General features: G+C 46.3%; 1 protein-coding gene across 3 annotated transcripts in view; it reads left to right on the top strand.

Moving 5' to 3' along the window:
- The window catches only part of LOC147098607 (ferroptosis suppressor protein 1-like), a 40598-nt gene that overhangs the window by 1117 nt on the left and 22416 nt on the right, over window positions 1-17065 (top strand). For 2 of the 3 annotated variants that reach the window (XM_085970519.1, XM_085970518.1), the window contains exons 2-4: window positions 7671-7726; window positions 11887-12068; window positions 15772-15887. In XM_085970519.1, the coding sequence (XP_085826645.1) occupies window positions 11894-12068; window positions 15772-15887 (291 nt within the window). In that variant the 5' untranslated portion in view covers window positions 7671-7726; window positions 11887-11893. Of the gene's footprint in view, window positions 1-7670; window positions 7727-11886; window positions 12069-15771; window positions 15888-16032; window positions 16153-17065 lie in introns of all 3 variants that reach the window. The other variant, XM_085970521.1, reaches the window with a different exon arrangement.

Below are 17065 nucleotides of genomic sequence, written 5' to 3'. Positions count from 1 at the left end.
CACTATGTTAAGAGGATAGTTGCATAGTGATCTGCTTATTTGCAAGGTAAAACAGTAACAGATATTACCAGCAGAGAGCATGAATGAAGAAATGATTAAATCACTCCTTTCATTCCACGCCGAGACAGTGATCGTCATAGTTGTGATATTTTATGCCTTGTGCAAATAGGCCAGATTTAGCCCGGTATAGCTGGTATTGAGCTTTTAACAACATGAATGGTTGGAAAAGATGTGGGTCTCTCTCTTGCATGTAAGATAATGGCCTAGAAATTCGGTGGCGCCCCAATCGCCTGGGCGCCGGAAGTACCGCCCCGGAAGGAGCCGCAAGCGCCAGCGAGAAATTCAGTTTCAGCGCCCCAAACGGAAGCAGGGTGCTGCTCGAGGCGCCCCGCATCCCTCTTGGGGCGCTGCAACTGAAAATCGCAGCGCAATGTGCCGCAGCGCCACACGCTGCGGCACGGCGCGCTGTGGTACTGCAGGCCTTCCTCCCCTTCTTAAAGGGGAGGGGCCTGTTGCAGCGCGATCTGAGATTGCGAGTGCCGGCAAAAGAGCCCGGCACTGAGGAGAAGTGCCGGGCTCTTGGGACACAGCCGGCACAACGTGGGGGGGTGCTCAGAAGGCCGGGGTCGGCAGCGCGGAGAGGTGCTGGCAGGCGGCCAGCAAAAAAAATGGCCGCCCCGCACCTCTCCTTTAAATAGCGCCTCTACCGCCGCAGGTAGGCCCCCCTGAACCGGTCGCAAATTGCGACCGGCGTTACAGCGGGGGGCGCTACCAAATATTGCGATTGGGGCGGTAGAGGGGCACTGCGCACACCGATGATGTCATCGGTGGTGGCGTAGCACTACAGGCTAACACCGCCATTAGTGCCCCTCTAAATTTCGCTGGAGGCATGGCCAGTGACGCTAACCCCACTAAGTGCCCTCTTTGGGTGCTAACTGGTGGCGCAGCCCACTGAATTTCTAGGCCAATAACCCATGCTTACCAAGGTAGAGCCTGAGAATGTGTTCAGTCCTAATCAGGCATGTAGGCAGGCTTGGGCTGCAAATTACAGCAAATAATCTGTTATAACAACAGAAAATGCTGGAAAAACTCAGCAAGTCAGGCAACATCCGTGGAGAGAAATTTGAGTTGACGTTTCGGGTTTGACCCTTCTTCAAAACTGTTTGTGTTTTGTCTTGAATCACAATTGCCTCTGACCTTCCATTCAGACTTGATAATGAAGGGGGAGGGGGCATATGGTGTGCACAAAGGTGGATCAAAGCTTGCCTTGAACTGTTCAAAGGAGCTCCCACTGTACTATGGCTGGCTGGCTGCCTAGCTACAGTAAACCAAGTGCAGAGAAAAAAGAGAATGATTCAACTGCGCTGGAGAGACAGGAATTCCTGCCCAGTCACTATCCGGTTTACCTACGTTTTGGTGTGGAGTGCAGATCCCGGGATAGGGGTGGGGGGGAGGGCAGTGGATGGTACGAGTTCTACGCTCGCCTGACGTCATTGGCGGGAGGCTCGAGTGACTTTGGTGATCAGACTTAATTTAGACAGAGCGAGCTAGCCGCCCTGCTGACTGGCAGCTCACTGTTTGGGTGGGCAGGACATCCGGCCATGTGCATGCTCAACATGGGGCTGCTGCAGCACTTTAAAGGGCGGTTAAATGGAGCAGCAGGTTTCAGTGACGGGGAGATTTTATGAGCCCGCATCCCTGCAGGGAGTTGAACTTATCGAAGACTTTGCAGCTCAAAACTCTCAAGACACCGAATAAAAAACGAGTGGTAGTTTTCCCTGACTGGCGGCGAGGATCCCTTTAATTCACGTTCTCGACTTGAATCGTCCCTGGTTTGTGGGCGGTTGAGGAAGCAGCAGTGATTGACACCACAATGGTTTCCCGACAATGTCTGCTACATTGGGGTAGAGTTTCCACTTTGAGCGCTGTTGGCAGAACAGGCGCAGATTGCACCCGAAAGTGCTTTTCTTTCTCAAGTTTCTGCTCAAACTCATTTGCATATCAGCCAAACGCAAAATCAGCCATGAACCAGCTCAATCGAGCAGCGTTTTAAAATGTAATGTTTTTTGTTTAATTTGCTTTAAAAAATATTCCTTGATATATTTAAGAGTGGTAACTTGGTGATGTGTGGTTAATACAGCAGAAAATGGCTTTATGGCAGAAAAATAAGCATTGTTAATCACAGTGTCAATGTGCCACCTGTGGATAGCCTGATTTTAAATAACTGAAAATGACTTAAAAAAAATATGCAGAATCAATTCCTAGTTATATTGGAGTACAGTAGCCAGTTTCTTAGTAAATAAAAAAAATTATATTCAAACGCTTTTAAAACATACCTATTAGTGTCCTTGGGGCGATTTTGCCAATGGAGGCACGTTGGAGGCGGGACTGCTGCTTGTCGGGTCGATGTCCCGCCTCCATCGATTTGTGGCCAACCCACGCTATTTTCCCTTGATTGACCTTGTTAAGCCCGCCCAGCGGGCTTAGCAGGCCAATTAAGGGAAAGCCGGTTGCAGAAAACGTCAACGTATGACTTTTCATTTTTGACAGATTAATTGTCATCGTTTGACAGCTCTGTGAAGCTGTCAAACACTAACATTCTCTGTAGTTTGATGAGGTCTTGACTACATCTGTCATCTCTACCGCAGAGGTGCGAGACTCTCCGCATACACACCGACTGAAGCCTACAGGAAGAAACAAAGGTAAGTACACTTTTACTAACACTTTGCCCTTACCTCAGATACTCACCTCTCCACTCTTGCACCCATCACTTACCTTCACAGCACACTTTTGCAACCCCCCCCCCCCCCCCCGACCCCCACAGACCCAGTACTCGCCTCGCTGAGCTGGCGGGTTTTGGAACCTTCGGGAAGCCCGCACTTGTGAGGGCAAAAAGGGGATAATCCTATTTTCTGCCTGTTAACTATCAGGCCTCCAGCAGTAAGTCGCCATTTTTGTCTTGATTTACCGGCATAAATGTGGTGGTAGCGAGACAAAAATCAGCCCCATCGACCCGCCCGTATCCCTCCTGAAACTATTTAAAAATAAAAACTGTTTAACATAGATAGAAACATAGAAGATAGGAGCAGGAGTCGGCCATTCAGCCCCTCAAGCCTGTTCTGCCATTTAATGAGATCATGGCTGATCATCCAAATTCAATACCCTGTCCCTGCCTTCTCCCCCTATCCCTTGATCCCTTTAGCCTTAAGAAATATATCTAATTCCTTCTTGAATATACAGGTAGACTATCCTTTGTCCGAAAACCTCGGGACCAGCCGTGTTTCGGTTTTCGGAAAATTTCGGATTTCGGAAGGTGGGTCGGCGGGGGTCCGCGGGGGGGTCGGCGTCAGCGGGGGTCCGCGGGGGGGTCCGCAGTCGTGGCTTGTCCGTCGCTGCTAGCCTGGAATGCAATGAAGTTCCGCATTTCCACCAACAGGTCGTCGTGCTCGGTCGGAACAGGGGCCGGCACCACCGCGGGCTCAGAGCTCTCGTTGCTTTCGAGCCTTTGGAAGAGAGTCAGGTGGTTCCACGGGGGATCGGCGGGGGGTCGTGCGCACGACTTACGCTGACCTTCTGCTCAGCGTAAGTCGGCGGGGGTCGGGGTCGGCGGGGGTCCGCGGGGGGGTCCGCGGGGGTCGGGGTCGGCGGGGGTCCGTGGGGGTGTTCGCGGGGGGGTCGGCGGGGGTCGGGGTCGGCGGGGGGATCCGCGGGGGTCCGCGGGGGGTCGTGCGCATGACTTACGCTGACCCTCTGCTCAGCGTAAGTCGTGCGCCACTCTGGTCATGTCGTGCGCACGACTTACGCTGACCGAAAAAACCTTTGGTTTTTAGAGGGTTTCGGTTTTCGGAAGTTCGGATAAAGGGTAGTCTACCTGTATTTAATGAATTGGCCTCAACTGCCTTGTGTGGTAGAGAATTCCACAGGTTCACCACTCTCTGGGTGAAGAAATTCCTCCTCATCTCAGTCCTAAATGGCTTACCCCTTATCCTTAGACTGTGACCCATGGTTCTGGACTCCCCGACCATCGGGAACATCCTTCCTGCATCTAGTCTGTCCAGGCCTGACAGAATTTTATAAGTTTCAATGAGATCCCTTCTCATTCTTCTAAACTCCAGCGAGTACAAGCCCAATCGACCTAATCTCTCCTCATACGTCATTCCTGCCATCCTAGGTATCAGCCTGGTGAATCTTCGCTGCACTCCCTCTATGGCAAGAACATCCTTCCTCAGATAAGGCGACCAAAACTGCACACAATACTCAAGGTGTGATCTCACCAAGGCCCTGTATTTAAAACAGCGTTCTCTCAATGCTGTTAGTCCCCTCTCTCCTGCCTCTATGGGGTTGGGACAGGGACTGCCAGTTGTGTCTTGTGAATGTAAAGTACAGCGGGGATTGGGTTTATTGTTGGTGTGAACTCTAAAAGGTTTCAGTTCATAAGTTAACTTTTGATGTATCTGGTGTCAGACACCCACTGAACTGGACCCTGTAAAGTTGTATTGAAGCTACTTTTATTTTCATATTTAAAACATAGAATCCTCAGAGAAATGATTTCTGGCTTGAAAGGCAGGATTACAGTTGGCTCCAAAACCCTGGAAAAGCACCAAATAAAGGGCCTAAAATCAGAGGGAAGGGGCTACAGAGCTTGTTGGAAAATAGGGGCTGGATTTTTCCAGCACTGAGGAGGTGGGTTTGGAGGCGGGACTGCTGGGAAAGTCAAAAAGAATGGCAGTGGGTCCCGAACCTGCTCCCAACCCACCTCCAACCAATCTTCCCAGGAGTCGGGTCCCCGATTTGCGTAGGGACCCGACTCCTAATGGCGGGAAGAGGATTATAGCCACTTAACTGCCTGCTAACAGGTAGTTAACAGGCAGTTAAGAGGCTTTTTCCAGTTTTTCAACTGCTGCTGTGGGCTTCCCGACGTCGGGGAACCCCGCCAGGGTAAGTGAGGCATGCTGTGGGTCTGTTGTTATGTTGGTGTTTGGATGACAGCTGCAGAAGTGGTGTGAAGGATGCAATTGAACAATGGTTAGTATCAGAAGTAAGGAAATGTTGGGAAAGTCATTTTTAATGTGGTTAGATGTTTCTGCAGGTGACAAGCGTTGAAGTGTTTGTGTAGGCTCATCTCATCGGGAGAAGTGACAGATGGCTTCTGCAATCTCAGCTGCAGCTGCCATCTGTTTTTTCCTAAGGAGAGAGTAATTGGAGAGATTGGGTGCAAGGGCTCACCTGTATACAGTGATTGTCAGTGTTTGACAGCACCTCAATGCTGTCAAACACTGACAATTCATCTGTCAAACAGGTGTGGTGCATATGCCTTTAAGAAAACCGGCAGATGAAACGTCATCAACTGACATCATCTGACACCGGCTTCCCCTTAATTGGCCGACAAGCCCGCAGGGCGGGCTTAACAAGGCCAATCAGGGCAAAATAGCGTCTGTTCGTCAGATGTCGCTGGGGGCAGGACTAGAACCCGGAAGGCAGCAATCCCGCCCCCAACTCGTCTCGGTAAGTAAAATCCAGCCCTAAGTCTCACATCTTCAGTCCTTGCATCCTCCTTTAGCTCTTTCTATATTCACCGCTGCTGCAAACTGCACTTTCGTACATTTTGGATTATACTCCTGCAGTAAAAGTGATAAAATGTTGGGTATATTTGTAGCCTAAGTCATGACAAGTCTGCAACACGTTGCACTTTCTGTCTAACTCCTAGACTCCATGGCCTCATATATTGCTCTCCCTAATACCTGGGGCAGACTCATTCCCTGGCACCGGGGAAGAGGATAAGGAGGCATAGACCACCTTAGTTATGTTAGGTCCTCCCAATCCCGTGTGTGGTGCCCCGGGATATCCCCGGCTTCTCAAGAGTGCAGGAGGCTGCAGTCCTAATGCCGGGATATGAGGTTGGAGCCAGCATCTCTGTTCCTGTTTTCTGTTTTTCTATCTCAATTTTCTGTGCTTGCAACCAAAGGTCACGCCCATTCAGAGTAGTGCCTCAAGATGCTGGTGGAGGGCCTTATGCCAGAACCCGCCCCCCCACCCCCCCAGATCGGGGGAGGGCAGTCTGAGGGGGCCCGGTAACAAAGTGAAGGCGCGCAAATGGGTAAATGCCATTTTTTTTTTGTTGCAGGACACGGTAGGGGCGGGTTTGCAGTTTGGTGCCTGAAGATCTTCCAGTTGCTGTTCTCCAACAACACTCACAAGGCCCCCAAGGCTCGTGGCCAACCGGGCAGCTGCACTCCTGATTCTACCCCCATTTCCCAGCATAAGGCCCCACTTTGCCCCAGGCGGCCCAGCTCACCAAATTTGGCCTCAAGCAGAGCACGGTTGTGATGCCCTTCACCTATCCAGCGCATAGGCCAGGAGGGGAGCAAGATCCCGGCCCGTGTGCCAAGGCCTAAATTCAGAACTGTTTTTTTGAGCTGCCAGCTTTTCTGGGGCCTGCATCAGCTTGTTTATTGAAGCTGTTGGTTATCTTTAGTTGCTTTTCTAGATTGGCATGTGTGCATTATGGTACTGGGACTTGGGAACAACGGCCCATCTGACAGAACGAGAAGGTTGTCCTTGAGAAACATGTTGCTGTTCAGTGCTTTAACAGTCCTGCATTCACTGCAGATCAAGAACCTAGAATCCTGCGCCTTAGTGCAGCTGATATAAAGGCTGTAGTTATACCGCCGACACTGATCAAGGACTGGCTCATATTCAGGTGTGCAGCAGTTGCATAGACAGGAGTTATACTATTCTTTCGACTTCTTTCATTTTTCAGCAATTCTCAAGCTAGTTAGTGGTGGGATGGTGCATGCACATTCCTCTACACAGCCTACCAAAAGCAAGCATAGAAAGTGTAAATTTAGGGAAATGGTTTTTGCTGAACATTCAAAGCTATAAATACAAAACAAGATGCCGCTTTCAATATACTTTGTTGCTGAGCTGAAGTATTACTTAGAACTACGGGAAACTCTTTTTTATCCGGCACCGACGGGACCGGCGTGGTGCTGGTTTATCAAAAAGTCCGGATTACAGAGAGGCACAGTTAAAAAGTACGAGAGCTCTGTACACAGCAACAAATCCAGGCTTCCCTGTTGCTTAGCAACAGGTGCAAGAAGCCCGGCCACAGACCAAGCATCCCTGTTGCTTAGCAACAAGTGCAGGAACCCCAATTACACAGCCACAAATCCAGGAACGGCCACTAATATGAAGTAAAACTTACCTGAACCTACTCCTGAATTTTGCCGGTTAACAGAGGTTTCTGGTTATTTAGGTGCCGGTAAATCGAGAGTTTCCTGTACATAGAATTTACAGCACAGTTCCAGGTCGTTCGGCCCAACTGGTCTATGCCGGCGTTTATGATCCATACGCCCCTCTTCATCTCACCCTATCAGCATATCCTTCTATTCCTTTCTCCCTCATTTGCTTATCTAGCTTCCCCTTAAATGCAGTACTGGACATTCATCTAATGTCTTGCTGAACGCACGGAATCAGGAGTTGTGCTGTCTGCGAACTGATGGACGGGTTTGAAACCCCAATTGTCGGGGGTTTCACTCCTCGTTCCTTAACATGCTGCTCTGAGCCAGGAATTATACTGCCACTCTCACATCGCTGCCAGCTTCTCTCTCTTTGAACAATATACGAGAAAGAAGAAATCACTGTTAATCAGCTTTTTTTTTCCTTTTTAGACATATGCAGAGATATATTCCCATCAACTACACAAGCAAAGCTAAATCTTAAATTGGTAAGTTTGAATATTTTTGGGCCTGGATCAACATATGTAAAAATCAAAGTAGCACTATTGAAACATAGAAACATAGAAGATAGGGGTTTCCTCCGGGTGCTCCGGTTTCCTCCCACAGTCCAAAGATGTGCGAGTTAGGTTGATTGGCTATGATAAATTGACCCTTAGTGTTAGGGGGATTAAGTACGTGGGGTTACGGGGATAGGGTGGGATATGTGTTGGTGTAGGGGTTACGGGGATCGGGTGGGATATGTGTCGGTGCAGGCTCGATGGGCTGAAATGGCCTCTATCTGCACTGTGGGGATTCTGTGATTCTGTGATAGGAGCAGGAGTAGGCCATTCGGCCCCTCGAGCCTGTTCCGCCATTTAATGAGATCATGGCTGATCATCCAAATTCAGTACCCTGTCCCTGCTTTCTCCCCATATCCCTTGATCCCTTTAGCCTTAAGAAATATATCTAACTCCTTCTTGAATATATTTAATGAATTGGCCTCAACTGCCTTGTGTGGTAGAGAATTCCACAGGTTCACCACTCTCTGGGTGAAGAAATTTCTCCTCATCTCAGTCCTAAATGGCTTACCCCTTATCCTTAGACTGTGGCCCCTGGTTCTGGATATCCTTAGACTGTGACCCCTGATTCTGGATATCTTTAGACTGTGACCCCTGGTTCTGGATATCCTTAGACTGTGACCCCTGGTTCTGGATATCCTTAGACTGTGACCCCTGGTTCTGGATTCCCCCGCCATCGTAAATGTAACTAAAGCTGCTGTTCCTAAATAAATGCACAGCATGGCGTGAAGCATCCCAACTTCAATCCTTCCTTTGCCTGCCACATGCAAATACTAGCTGGGTAGAGGACCCCAGGTTTCAGGCTCGTTTCCCTGCTGCCCACCCCTCACCGCTGCTCCTCAAAGCTGCCAAATAAAAGCTGTTAGTCTCAACCAAGGCCTTCTGTAAAAGAATTGCAGGAGTTTTTGGGCGTTGTGTGACCTTGTTAGTCTGGTCCTTCACCTCTTCTGGTGCAGTCCTGCTACATCACCATCTGGACCATCCTTGGGGGCCACTGACAGCCTCCCGCTTGCTGTTGGGGATCCCAATGGGAGTGGGCCATGAATACATAATGGCCCGGATTTTAACAGTAGGCGGTGAAGGAATGACGCTCGCCGTCCACTACACTGACAGCTGCCCACAAAGTTTTTGCGGGCTTTTGAGCAGAGACTTTTTGTCATCGGGCGTCTGAGCCAGTGCGGCGCCCTCTACAGGGGATCTGTGAGCAGCAAGGCTCTTCAACCAATCAGATTGAAGAATCTTCACTGAGCCACGCAGGTTGGAATTTTCCTTACCTGGGCGGGTCGGTTGCGGGCGGTGGCCATGTCGGGTCCCGACCCCGCTGCTGGCTCCATCCCGCTGTACAAAATGAACTTACCTTAATGGGGCCTATTAAGCCCGCCAAGTGTGATACCCAGCCCAATTAGATGGAGCAGGTCTGGTGACGTCATTTATGACGCGTTTTAAACTGGGATCCTTAAAGGGACCCTGGCCACATTAAATTTTAAGTTTAATCTAACATAGTGGGTGTTGAATCTTTACTGTACAATCATATAATAAAAGTTATATATGAGTGACAAAAAAATATTTAAATAAATTATCATTAAGTACTATGACTCCATTTACAAATACAATCAAGAACATAATAAAAAAGAGCATTAATTATGAAGTTATTGGTGCTTTAGTCACAAATCTGTAGACTTTTTTTTATCAGTAACTGGTACAAATAAAAGATGTGTCTGTGTAGGTAATACATAAAATTAAGCAGATTTTAAATGTAATTGTAAAGGGGTGGATTTACAATCGTATGCAAGTTCAGCGGAAGAGCTGCGGAATCCCTGACAAACAGTGTAAGTGGTGCTTACAATGTGTTTCTGGGATTTCTGCAGCTCTTCTGTTGAAGTTAACAATGGACAAGTGAGAGAACCTCTGCAGAAATTCACCCTAAAGTCTCAGACTGAAAAATTAAATTAGTCATATTCAGGGACTAAAAGCAAATTGAACCAGTGGAATGAGTGATGAGAATAAAATTGTTATGGTTGATGACTTGATTTAATGTGTAACTGGACAATCACAGTATATACTGTGAGAAAAACCTGACCAGAAACAACACAAAAATTATTTAAATGGTATATGTCATTTTTTATAGTGCAGATCAATTCACTGCAATTACTGTTCAGTTGGAAGGCAACAGCCGAGAATCTCCAGTGAAAAATTAACATTTACCAGTAGCTTTTCAAGTAAAACAGAATCTCCATCAATCTGTTAGCTGATGTAATCAACATGTTTCTTTTTGGTTTGTTTTCCATGCAGTCCAGTAATCAGCTGGAGCAATGGCCACGGAACTCACACCTCAGGTTGACAGGCGTGGTTCCTGAGCTGTGTGAATCCTGTGGCCATGCAGGGAAATTTAAAAAGTAGGGGCAGGGGGGAAAAGGCTCTTAAGCGCCTGTAAAGTACCTCATAATGATTTCAATTGGGCTCCCCGTCGCTGCAGGTCGGGTCGGCTCCACGCTGACAGACGCGCCTGTGGGAAAGGGGTGTGGGAGCGAGTTGACAGTGGGTTCCCGACCCGCTGTCAAAAAAAAACTTTCACACCTGACCCGCCACCGATCACACCCGCTACCACTACGGAAAATTCAGCCCGCAGAGTCTAAACCAGGAAGTATAAATTAGATTTAAATCATGTACAGAAAGCAAAATAAAGATTCGGAAAGAAGATGAGATTAAGAGAGGGAGAGATAAAAGAGACAGACAGAATTTTTAAAAAAATCTCCAACACTAATTAACTTCTGAAGGAATGAGACTCCACACTTGTGAAATTACATTTTCAGGGCCAGAGAGGTTGTTGGCAGTAATTATCATTTATCACGGCGATAAAAGTTCACTTACTCCTGAATGCACCAGCCCTAACTCTTTCTGGCGGGTAACTAATGGGTAAGTACCCCAACTTCATGCCGTGGTAAGTATTTCAATGCTGAGTCTATCGGCGAGGTACTATTATAGTGCAACCTGTGGAGGAGCAGGGTAACTCGGAATGCAACTTCTGATTTCTACGTTTAACTGCACATGTGCCCACTCCGGAAGTTGCTGTCTGATCTACACCATCATAACGGTGAACGCTGTTATCCTCACCATTATTATTAACACCAAATCTGGGCCATTGACTCCCAACCCATAATACAGGGCTGGGAACCAGGGCTGTGGGCGGAAGTCTCGTCCTGACCCTATAAGGTTTATTACGGAAAATCCAACCATTAATATCCAAATTTCATCTGGGTGCCAGTGAGAAGCTGTGACATAGACAGCTGCTCACCCATGGTAAAAATATTGCCCCTCCCAAATAGGCTATAAAATAGCTACTTTTCTACCCTATATTAATGCCATCATTTAATTTGAATCTCGGATGTTTGTAAATAGCCACTATGTAAAGAACTGCTTTTTTGTGTTAGCTGTGGCTCAGTGGGTCGCACTCTCACCTCTGACTCAGAAGACCATGGGTTCAAGTCCCACTCCAGAGACTTGAGCACATAATCCAGGCTGACACTCCAGTGCAGTACTGAGGGAGTGCTGCATTGTCAGAGGTGCCGTCTTTCAGATGAGACGTTAAACCGAGGTCCCATCTGCGCTCTCAGGAGGACGTAAAAGATCCCATGGCACTGTTTCGAAGAAGAGCAGGGGAGTTATCCCCGGTGTCCTGGGTCAATATTTATCCCTCAACCAACATCACTAAAAAAAACAGATTATCTGGTCATTATCACATTGCTGTTTGTGATAGCTTGCTGTGAGCAGATTGGCTGCCCCATTTGCTACCTTACAACAGTGACCAACGTTCCCCCTAACAGATCTGGAGATCTCACGCAGGCCGCTCACCAGCTGTTGCCGCTGGCAAAGATACCACGCGTGCATGGCTACACGGCAAATTTAAAGGGACCGCACACAGAAAAAAAATTAGAGGGAACATTGACAGTGACTACACTACAAAAGGACGTCATTGGCTGTAAAGCGCTTTGTGAGGTCCTGAGGTTGTGAAAAGTGCTATATAAATGCAAGTCTTTCTTTTTTCTGGATACTTCCACTTTAAAACACTTTTTCTCCTTCTTTTTCATCAGAGACATCATGGGAGGGAAAATATCCGTCAGTGAGAATGACCATGTCGTCATTGTGGGTGGTGGTTTCGGAGGGATTGCAGCCGCAAAGCAATTATCATACTACAGGATCCCTTACACACTGATCGACATAAAGTTTGCCTTCCATCACAACATGGGAGCTCTTAGAGCATCGGTGCAGAATGGTAAATCAGAGAAATATAATGATTCCCAAATCTCGACATCTATTTTGGCACTGGTTTGCTGTGGGTTTCAGCAAATTAAGGTCTATATCAGCACAAAATGGGTGCTGAAAGACACGGAGCTGCACTAAAACTAAGAGACGTGCAAGCCTTTGAGTTCATTATTACTATCCGATTAGGAGTCGAGTGCTAGTTTTTGTGAAGTACCAAAGTATTTCAGGCTTTGAAGCCACTTGCACAGCTTTCAGTGTTATGAACGCCAAGTGCCTCGCTGACTGCACATTTTAAGACTTTGCTTGTGTGTTTTGTGTTTCTGTTCCTAACTTTTGAAAGAAAGTAGAAAGAAAAAAATGGGGAAATAGCCAAGCTTCTCATGAATATTTTTATGAGCTCCATAATATAGAGCCTACTGCTGAGAGCTGGAGGATAGAAAATGACCCTGGTATTGGAAAACATGTGGTTCATGAATTGCGGAATTGTAGGCTGATGTTGGAACTGGGAAATACATTCAAGATTATTTCACAATTCCATTAATGTTCTAAAGAACATTGAGAGCATAAGGAGTTATCAGCACGATTTTAGAAACAATATGTCTCACAATTTAATTGTTTTAGCAGATCATTAACAAACCAGAGTTATCCTTGTAATTATACAAACAGATATAATTTACTTGCATTTTCAGCGGCGTTTGATTAAATTCTGCCTGCAAGGCTTCCAAAGAAGAAGCGCGTGGGAGTAATGGCAATTAACTGTCTGGTTTTGAAAATTGGTTTGGCAATAGAAAGCAGGAGGTGATGACAAATGGGGCAATTTGAACCTAAGTCGGCGGGCGGGAAACCCCACGGGATCGGGTGGAACATTGCTTTTCCGTCCCCGCGCAATATTACCCTTCCCTGAGTTAAATGGAGAGTAAAATCAGGCGCGGTCGGTGTAAAACCAATGTTGCACCCGATCCTGTTAGCCTTTTGCCTGGGCGGATAGCAATGGGTGGGTTTCTGCATTGGCCTGTTCGAGGTTCCTTGTTGATTGTACTATTCATGAACAACATGACCGAGGTCAGTATTTCCCACATTACAACAGTGACTCCACTTCAAAAGTACTTCATTGGCTGTAAAGCGCTTTGAGACGTCCGGTGGTCGTGAAAGGCGCTATATAAATGCAAATCTTTCTTTCTTTTTACTTGTAATTGATGTATTTATCATCCTTGCAGGCAGAATTTAATCAAAGGCAGCTGAGGAGAAATTTCTTCACACAGAGGGTGGTGAATCTTTGGAATTCTCTACCCCAGAGGGCTGTGGAGGCTCAGTCGTTGGGTATATTCAAAACAGAAGTCAATAGTTTTCTGGCTAGTAAGGGCATCAAGGGATATGGTGATAGGGCTGGTGAATGGAGTTGAGGCAGAAGATCAGCCATGATCTCATTGAATGGCGGAGCAGGTTCGAAGGGCTAAATGGCCGACTCCTGCTCCTATTTCTTATGTTCTTATTATATAAGCTGTGTGACCAGGTGACTGATGTAGTGGAAAAGCTAAGGAATGGCATATGAAATTTAATGTGGTTATAAATGTACGGCCATGGACGTGAAACATATACACAATGGGTGGAAACACTGGTAAACGTGGCAACGGAAACAAAGATTAGATGCGTTTATCACTCTTGCAGGCAGAATTTAATCAAACGCCGCTGAAAATGCAAGTAAATTATATCTGCTTGTATAATTACAAGGATAACGCTGGTTTGTTAATGATCTGCTAAAACAATTAAACTATTCAGTCAGTCTGCCAGTAATCAACCAGGCTACTCAGATGCTCAGATGCATCTCAAAGGACATTTAATTATAAACTGAAATGGATGGCCTTCACTCTGTGCAATTTATTGGTAAGACCATAATTGGAACGTGTGTGTAACGCACTGCTCCCCATCTACAAAAGGACATTGAGGATGGTTCAGAGAAGAGTGATGGGGATGATTCTGTGATTTAACAAAAGTAAAGCGGTGAGACATGCAGAACAGGACTTGTTGTTAGTCGAGAAATAACAATCGAATGGGGTTCTAATCTGGTCATTAGAATACTAAGAAGGAATAGACAATACCAATGCAAGCAGGTTATTGGACTTAGAGTATAACTGCAATATTATCATGGCTTCAATGAGTTCAGAAATTAGAAGCAATTTTCCTAGCCAGAGTACTGTATATCGTAAATAAATTCCCAGCAAGAGTAATCAATACTATGTTAATCAACTCCTTTAAAATAAAATTGAAGGCTTTAACTATAGACATAGGGGCCTAGAAAATCCAGGAGGGCTCGATCCCAGCAGTTACACCGGGATCATGCCTGCTGTGGAACCCCAGTACAGACCCCACCAAAGCTCACGGACTTGGAGGGTAGGACCTCCACAAGCGTGCATCCAGCAGTTTGGGGCCACATCTGTGGTTCCCACAGCAAAGTCACTGGAAACACTGACAGTAGTTGGCAGCCCTGGACTGAGAGTGCTGCTGGGTTACCTTCCTCACAGAAGAGGAATCTGGGTGCTGTTTCAAAACTCCCCCAAATTTTATTTGCTCCCTGACCTTTAGGGGATCCAGACCCCAACCCTGGTCTGGACCCAAAGGTGGGCCCCACTTCTAAGAACGTAAGATCATCAGAATTAGGAGCAGGAGTCGGCCATACGGCCCCTCGAGCCTGCTCCGCCATTCAGTAAGATCATGGCTGATCTTCGACCTCAACTCCACTTTCCCGCCCCATTCCCCTTCTGCTGGGATCAGGCTGGTATAACTTGCACCAGTCATACGCTGAGGACTAGGTGGTGGCTCCACTCCCACAGGGCCGTACAGGAAATGGCAGAACAAGGCCAGGACTCCGCATAGCGGGGTCCCAGCCAGGTTTGTGGCTGTTACAGCAGACTGCCGCTGGTCTTACAGTAGGAGCCACTGAAACAGCAGTAAAGTTTTGGAAATAACAACAGAAAATGCTGGAAAAACTCAGCAGGTCAGGCAACATCTGTGGAGAGAAATTTGAGTTGACGTTTCGGGTCGAACCCTTCTTCAAAACTGGAAAGAAAAGAAAATAGATCGAAGGCAGGGCTGCGATCGGACAAAAGAAGTGAAAGAAACAAAAGAAGTAAAAGAGACAATAAAAGGTATTAGAAGCTAGACGAGATGGTAATAGGCTGAGATTAGGTGTAAGGTGTACTGGCAGGGCAAGAGATAGCTGCCAGGTGTGAGAGAGAAACAAAAGGAAAAGGGGGGGTGGAAAGGAAAAGTAAAGTTTTGGGTTCAGGTAATCAGATCCCTCTGGAAATACATTGCTACTCGACGTTGGAGCTGTCATCGGTAGATGCAGCTGCTCATGAATGACGTCAACTTTAATTTTAGATTAACATCCTGCAGCTTTGTTTGTTAAGTTTTAAGCTCAGGTTGAAGTTTCACGGAGATCTATGTTGTCAGAAGTTTGACTGTGGATTTTTCACTTTACTTAGGAGATTAAATAAATTGGGGAGTCTATGATGATGTGAAGCGCCCTGGGACGTTTTACGATGTTAAAGGCGCTATATAAATGCAAGTTGTTGTTGCTTAATTGAGCATGATTTCTTTGACGGCGTGACTTTGATGGGTTGAATGATTTTCCTCGGTCTGTACTTTGTTATATTCTTAAGTGACTTATTTTTTTCATAGCAGCTACTGTCTTGCATTTTTTTTTAAATTAGGATTTGCAGAGAAAACATTCATATCGTATGATGTGACATTCAAAGAGAACTTCAAACAAGGGAAAGTCAGCGATATTGATTTAGAAGACCAGGATGTCATTATGGAGAATGGAGAGGTCAGCACATTAAAAATAAGAATGAAATTTGTGACCTTACAGTGACTTTTAATAAGGCGATGTGTCAAATATTTTATTGGTTTTCAAGCTAAGTATCACACATTTCAATTCCAATTAATGCTCTGCCTTTTATTATGTTTTAAAGGTTGTACATTATTCTCATCTTATTCTGGCAACTGGTAGCACAGGTCCATTTCCTGGGAAATTAATTGAACCAGTTAGTAGGGACATTGCCATCAAGATGTATGAAGATTTAGTAAAAGAGGTAATACTAATGTAGATTGCAGGGAATCGTTCTGTAGAACAGCTAGATTATTTGACCTGCTTATGCGTTTGATTCTACCTATTGCTATCTGTTTTGCTGTCACTTCATAAGAAAGAGTGGAACAGCAGAAGTCCATTTGGCTCATCAAGCCCAGTCCTTCTAGAAACCTCATACAATCCATTTTTATCGTGGACTGTACTTCAGCTTTTGAATCTCCTGAGGGAATGTTCTGTAGGAATGCTCCATGATCATCAATGAAAGTCTGGCATCTTCATCCATCCCCACCTTCCACTGTTCAGATTTTATTGGTTTTCAAGCTAAGTATCACACATTTCAATTCCAATTAATTCATTGCCTTTTATTATGTTTTAAAGGTTATACATTATTCTCATCTTATTCTGGCAACTGGTAGCACAGGTCCATTTCCTGGGAAATTAATTGAACCAGTTAGTAGGGACATTGCCATCAAGATGTATGAAGATTTAGTAAAAGAGGTAATTTGGTTGGTTGTGCTCCAAGCCCAATGGGGTCAATTTTTTATCTACCGGCTGCCTGTTTCTCACCTGATAATTGGAGGACACCTTGGCCACCCTATTTGATGCCCGACTGATGCAGTTTTCAGACAGGCCTTTAAATGGGTGAGCAGCCCGCCTGCCCGTTTCCAATGGGATGCTGCTTAAATATGCAAGGCAGGGTTCTGCGCTTTGGTTGTAGGACCCTGATTGCAATCTTGAGATACAAATAGGTAGAGCGTACAGTCCGCACACTCCGTCCATTTGTACCACGGTTTGAACCGGCCAACCAATGGACCTTGGAGGCCACTCAAAAAAAGGACAGAGAAGTTTTTAATTTTAATTTTTTTGGGAGGGGGTGCCAGGAAGAGCACTCTTTCTTTCTCCAAATTCTGAATAAT

This window comes from Somniosus microcephalus, chromosome 29, assembly GCF_052327205.1.
Source record: "Somniosus microcephalus isolate GS21.2 chromosome 29, FLI_Smic_1.0, whole genome shotgun sequence".
In the NCBI taxonomy this organism is placed as follows: domain Eukaryota; kingdom Metazoa; phylum Chordata; class Chondrichthyes; order Squaliformes; family Somniosidae; genus Somniosus; species Somniosus microcephalus.
Note: the sequence above shows the minus strand (reverse complement) of the source record. Positions and strands in the feature narration are given on the sequence as shown.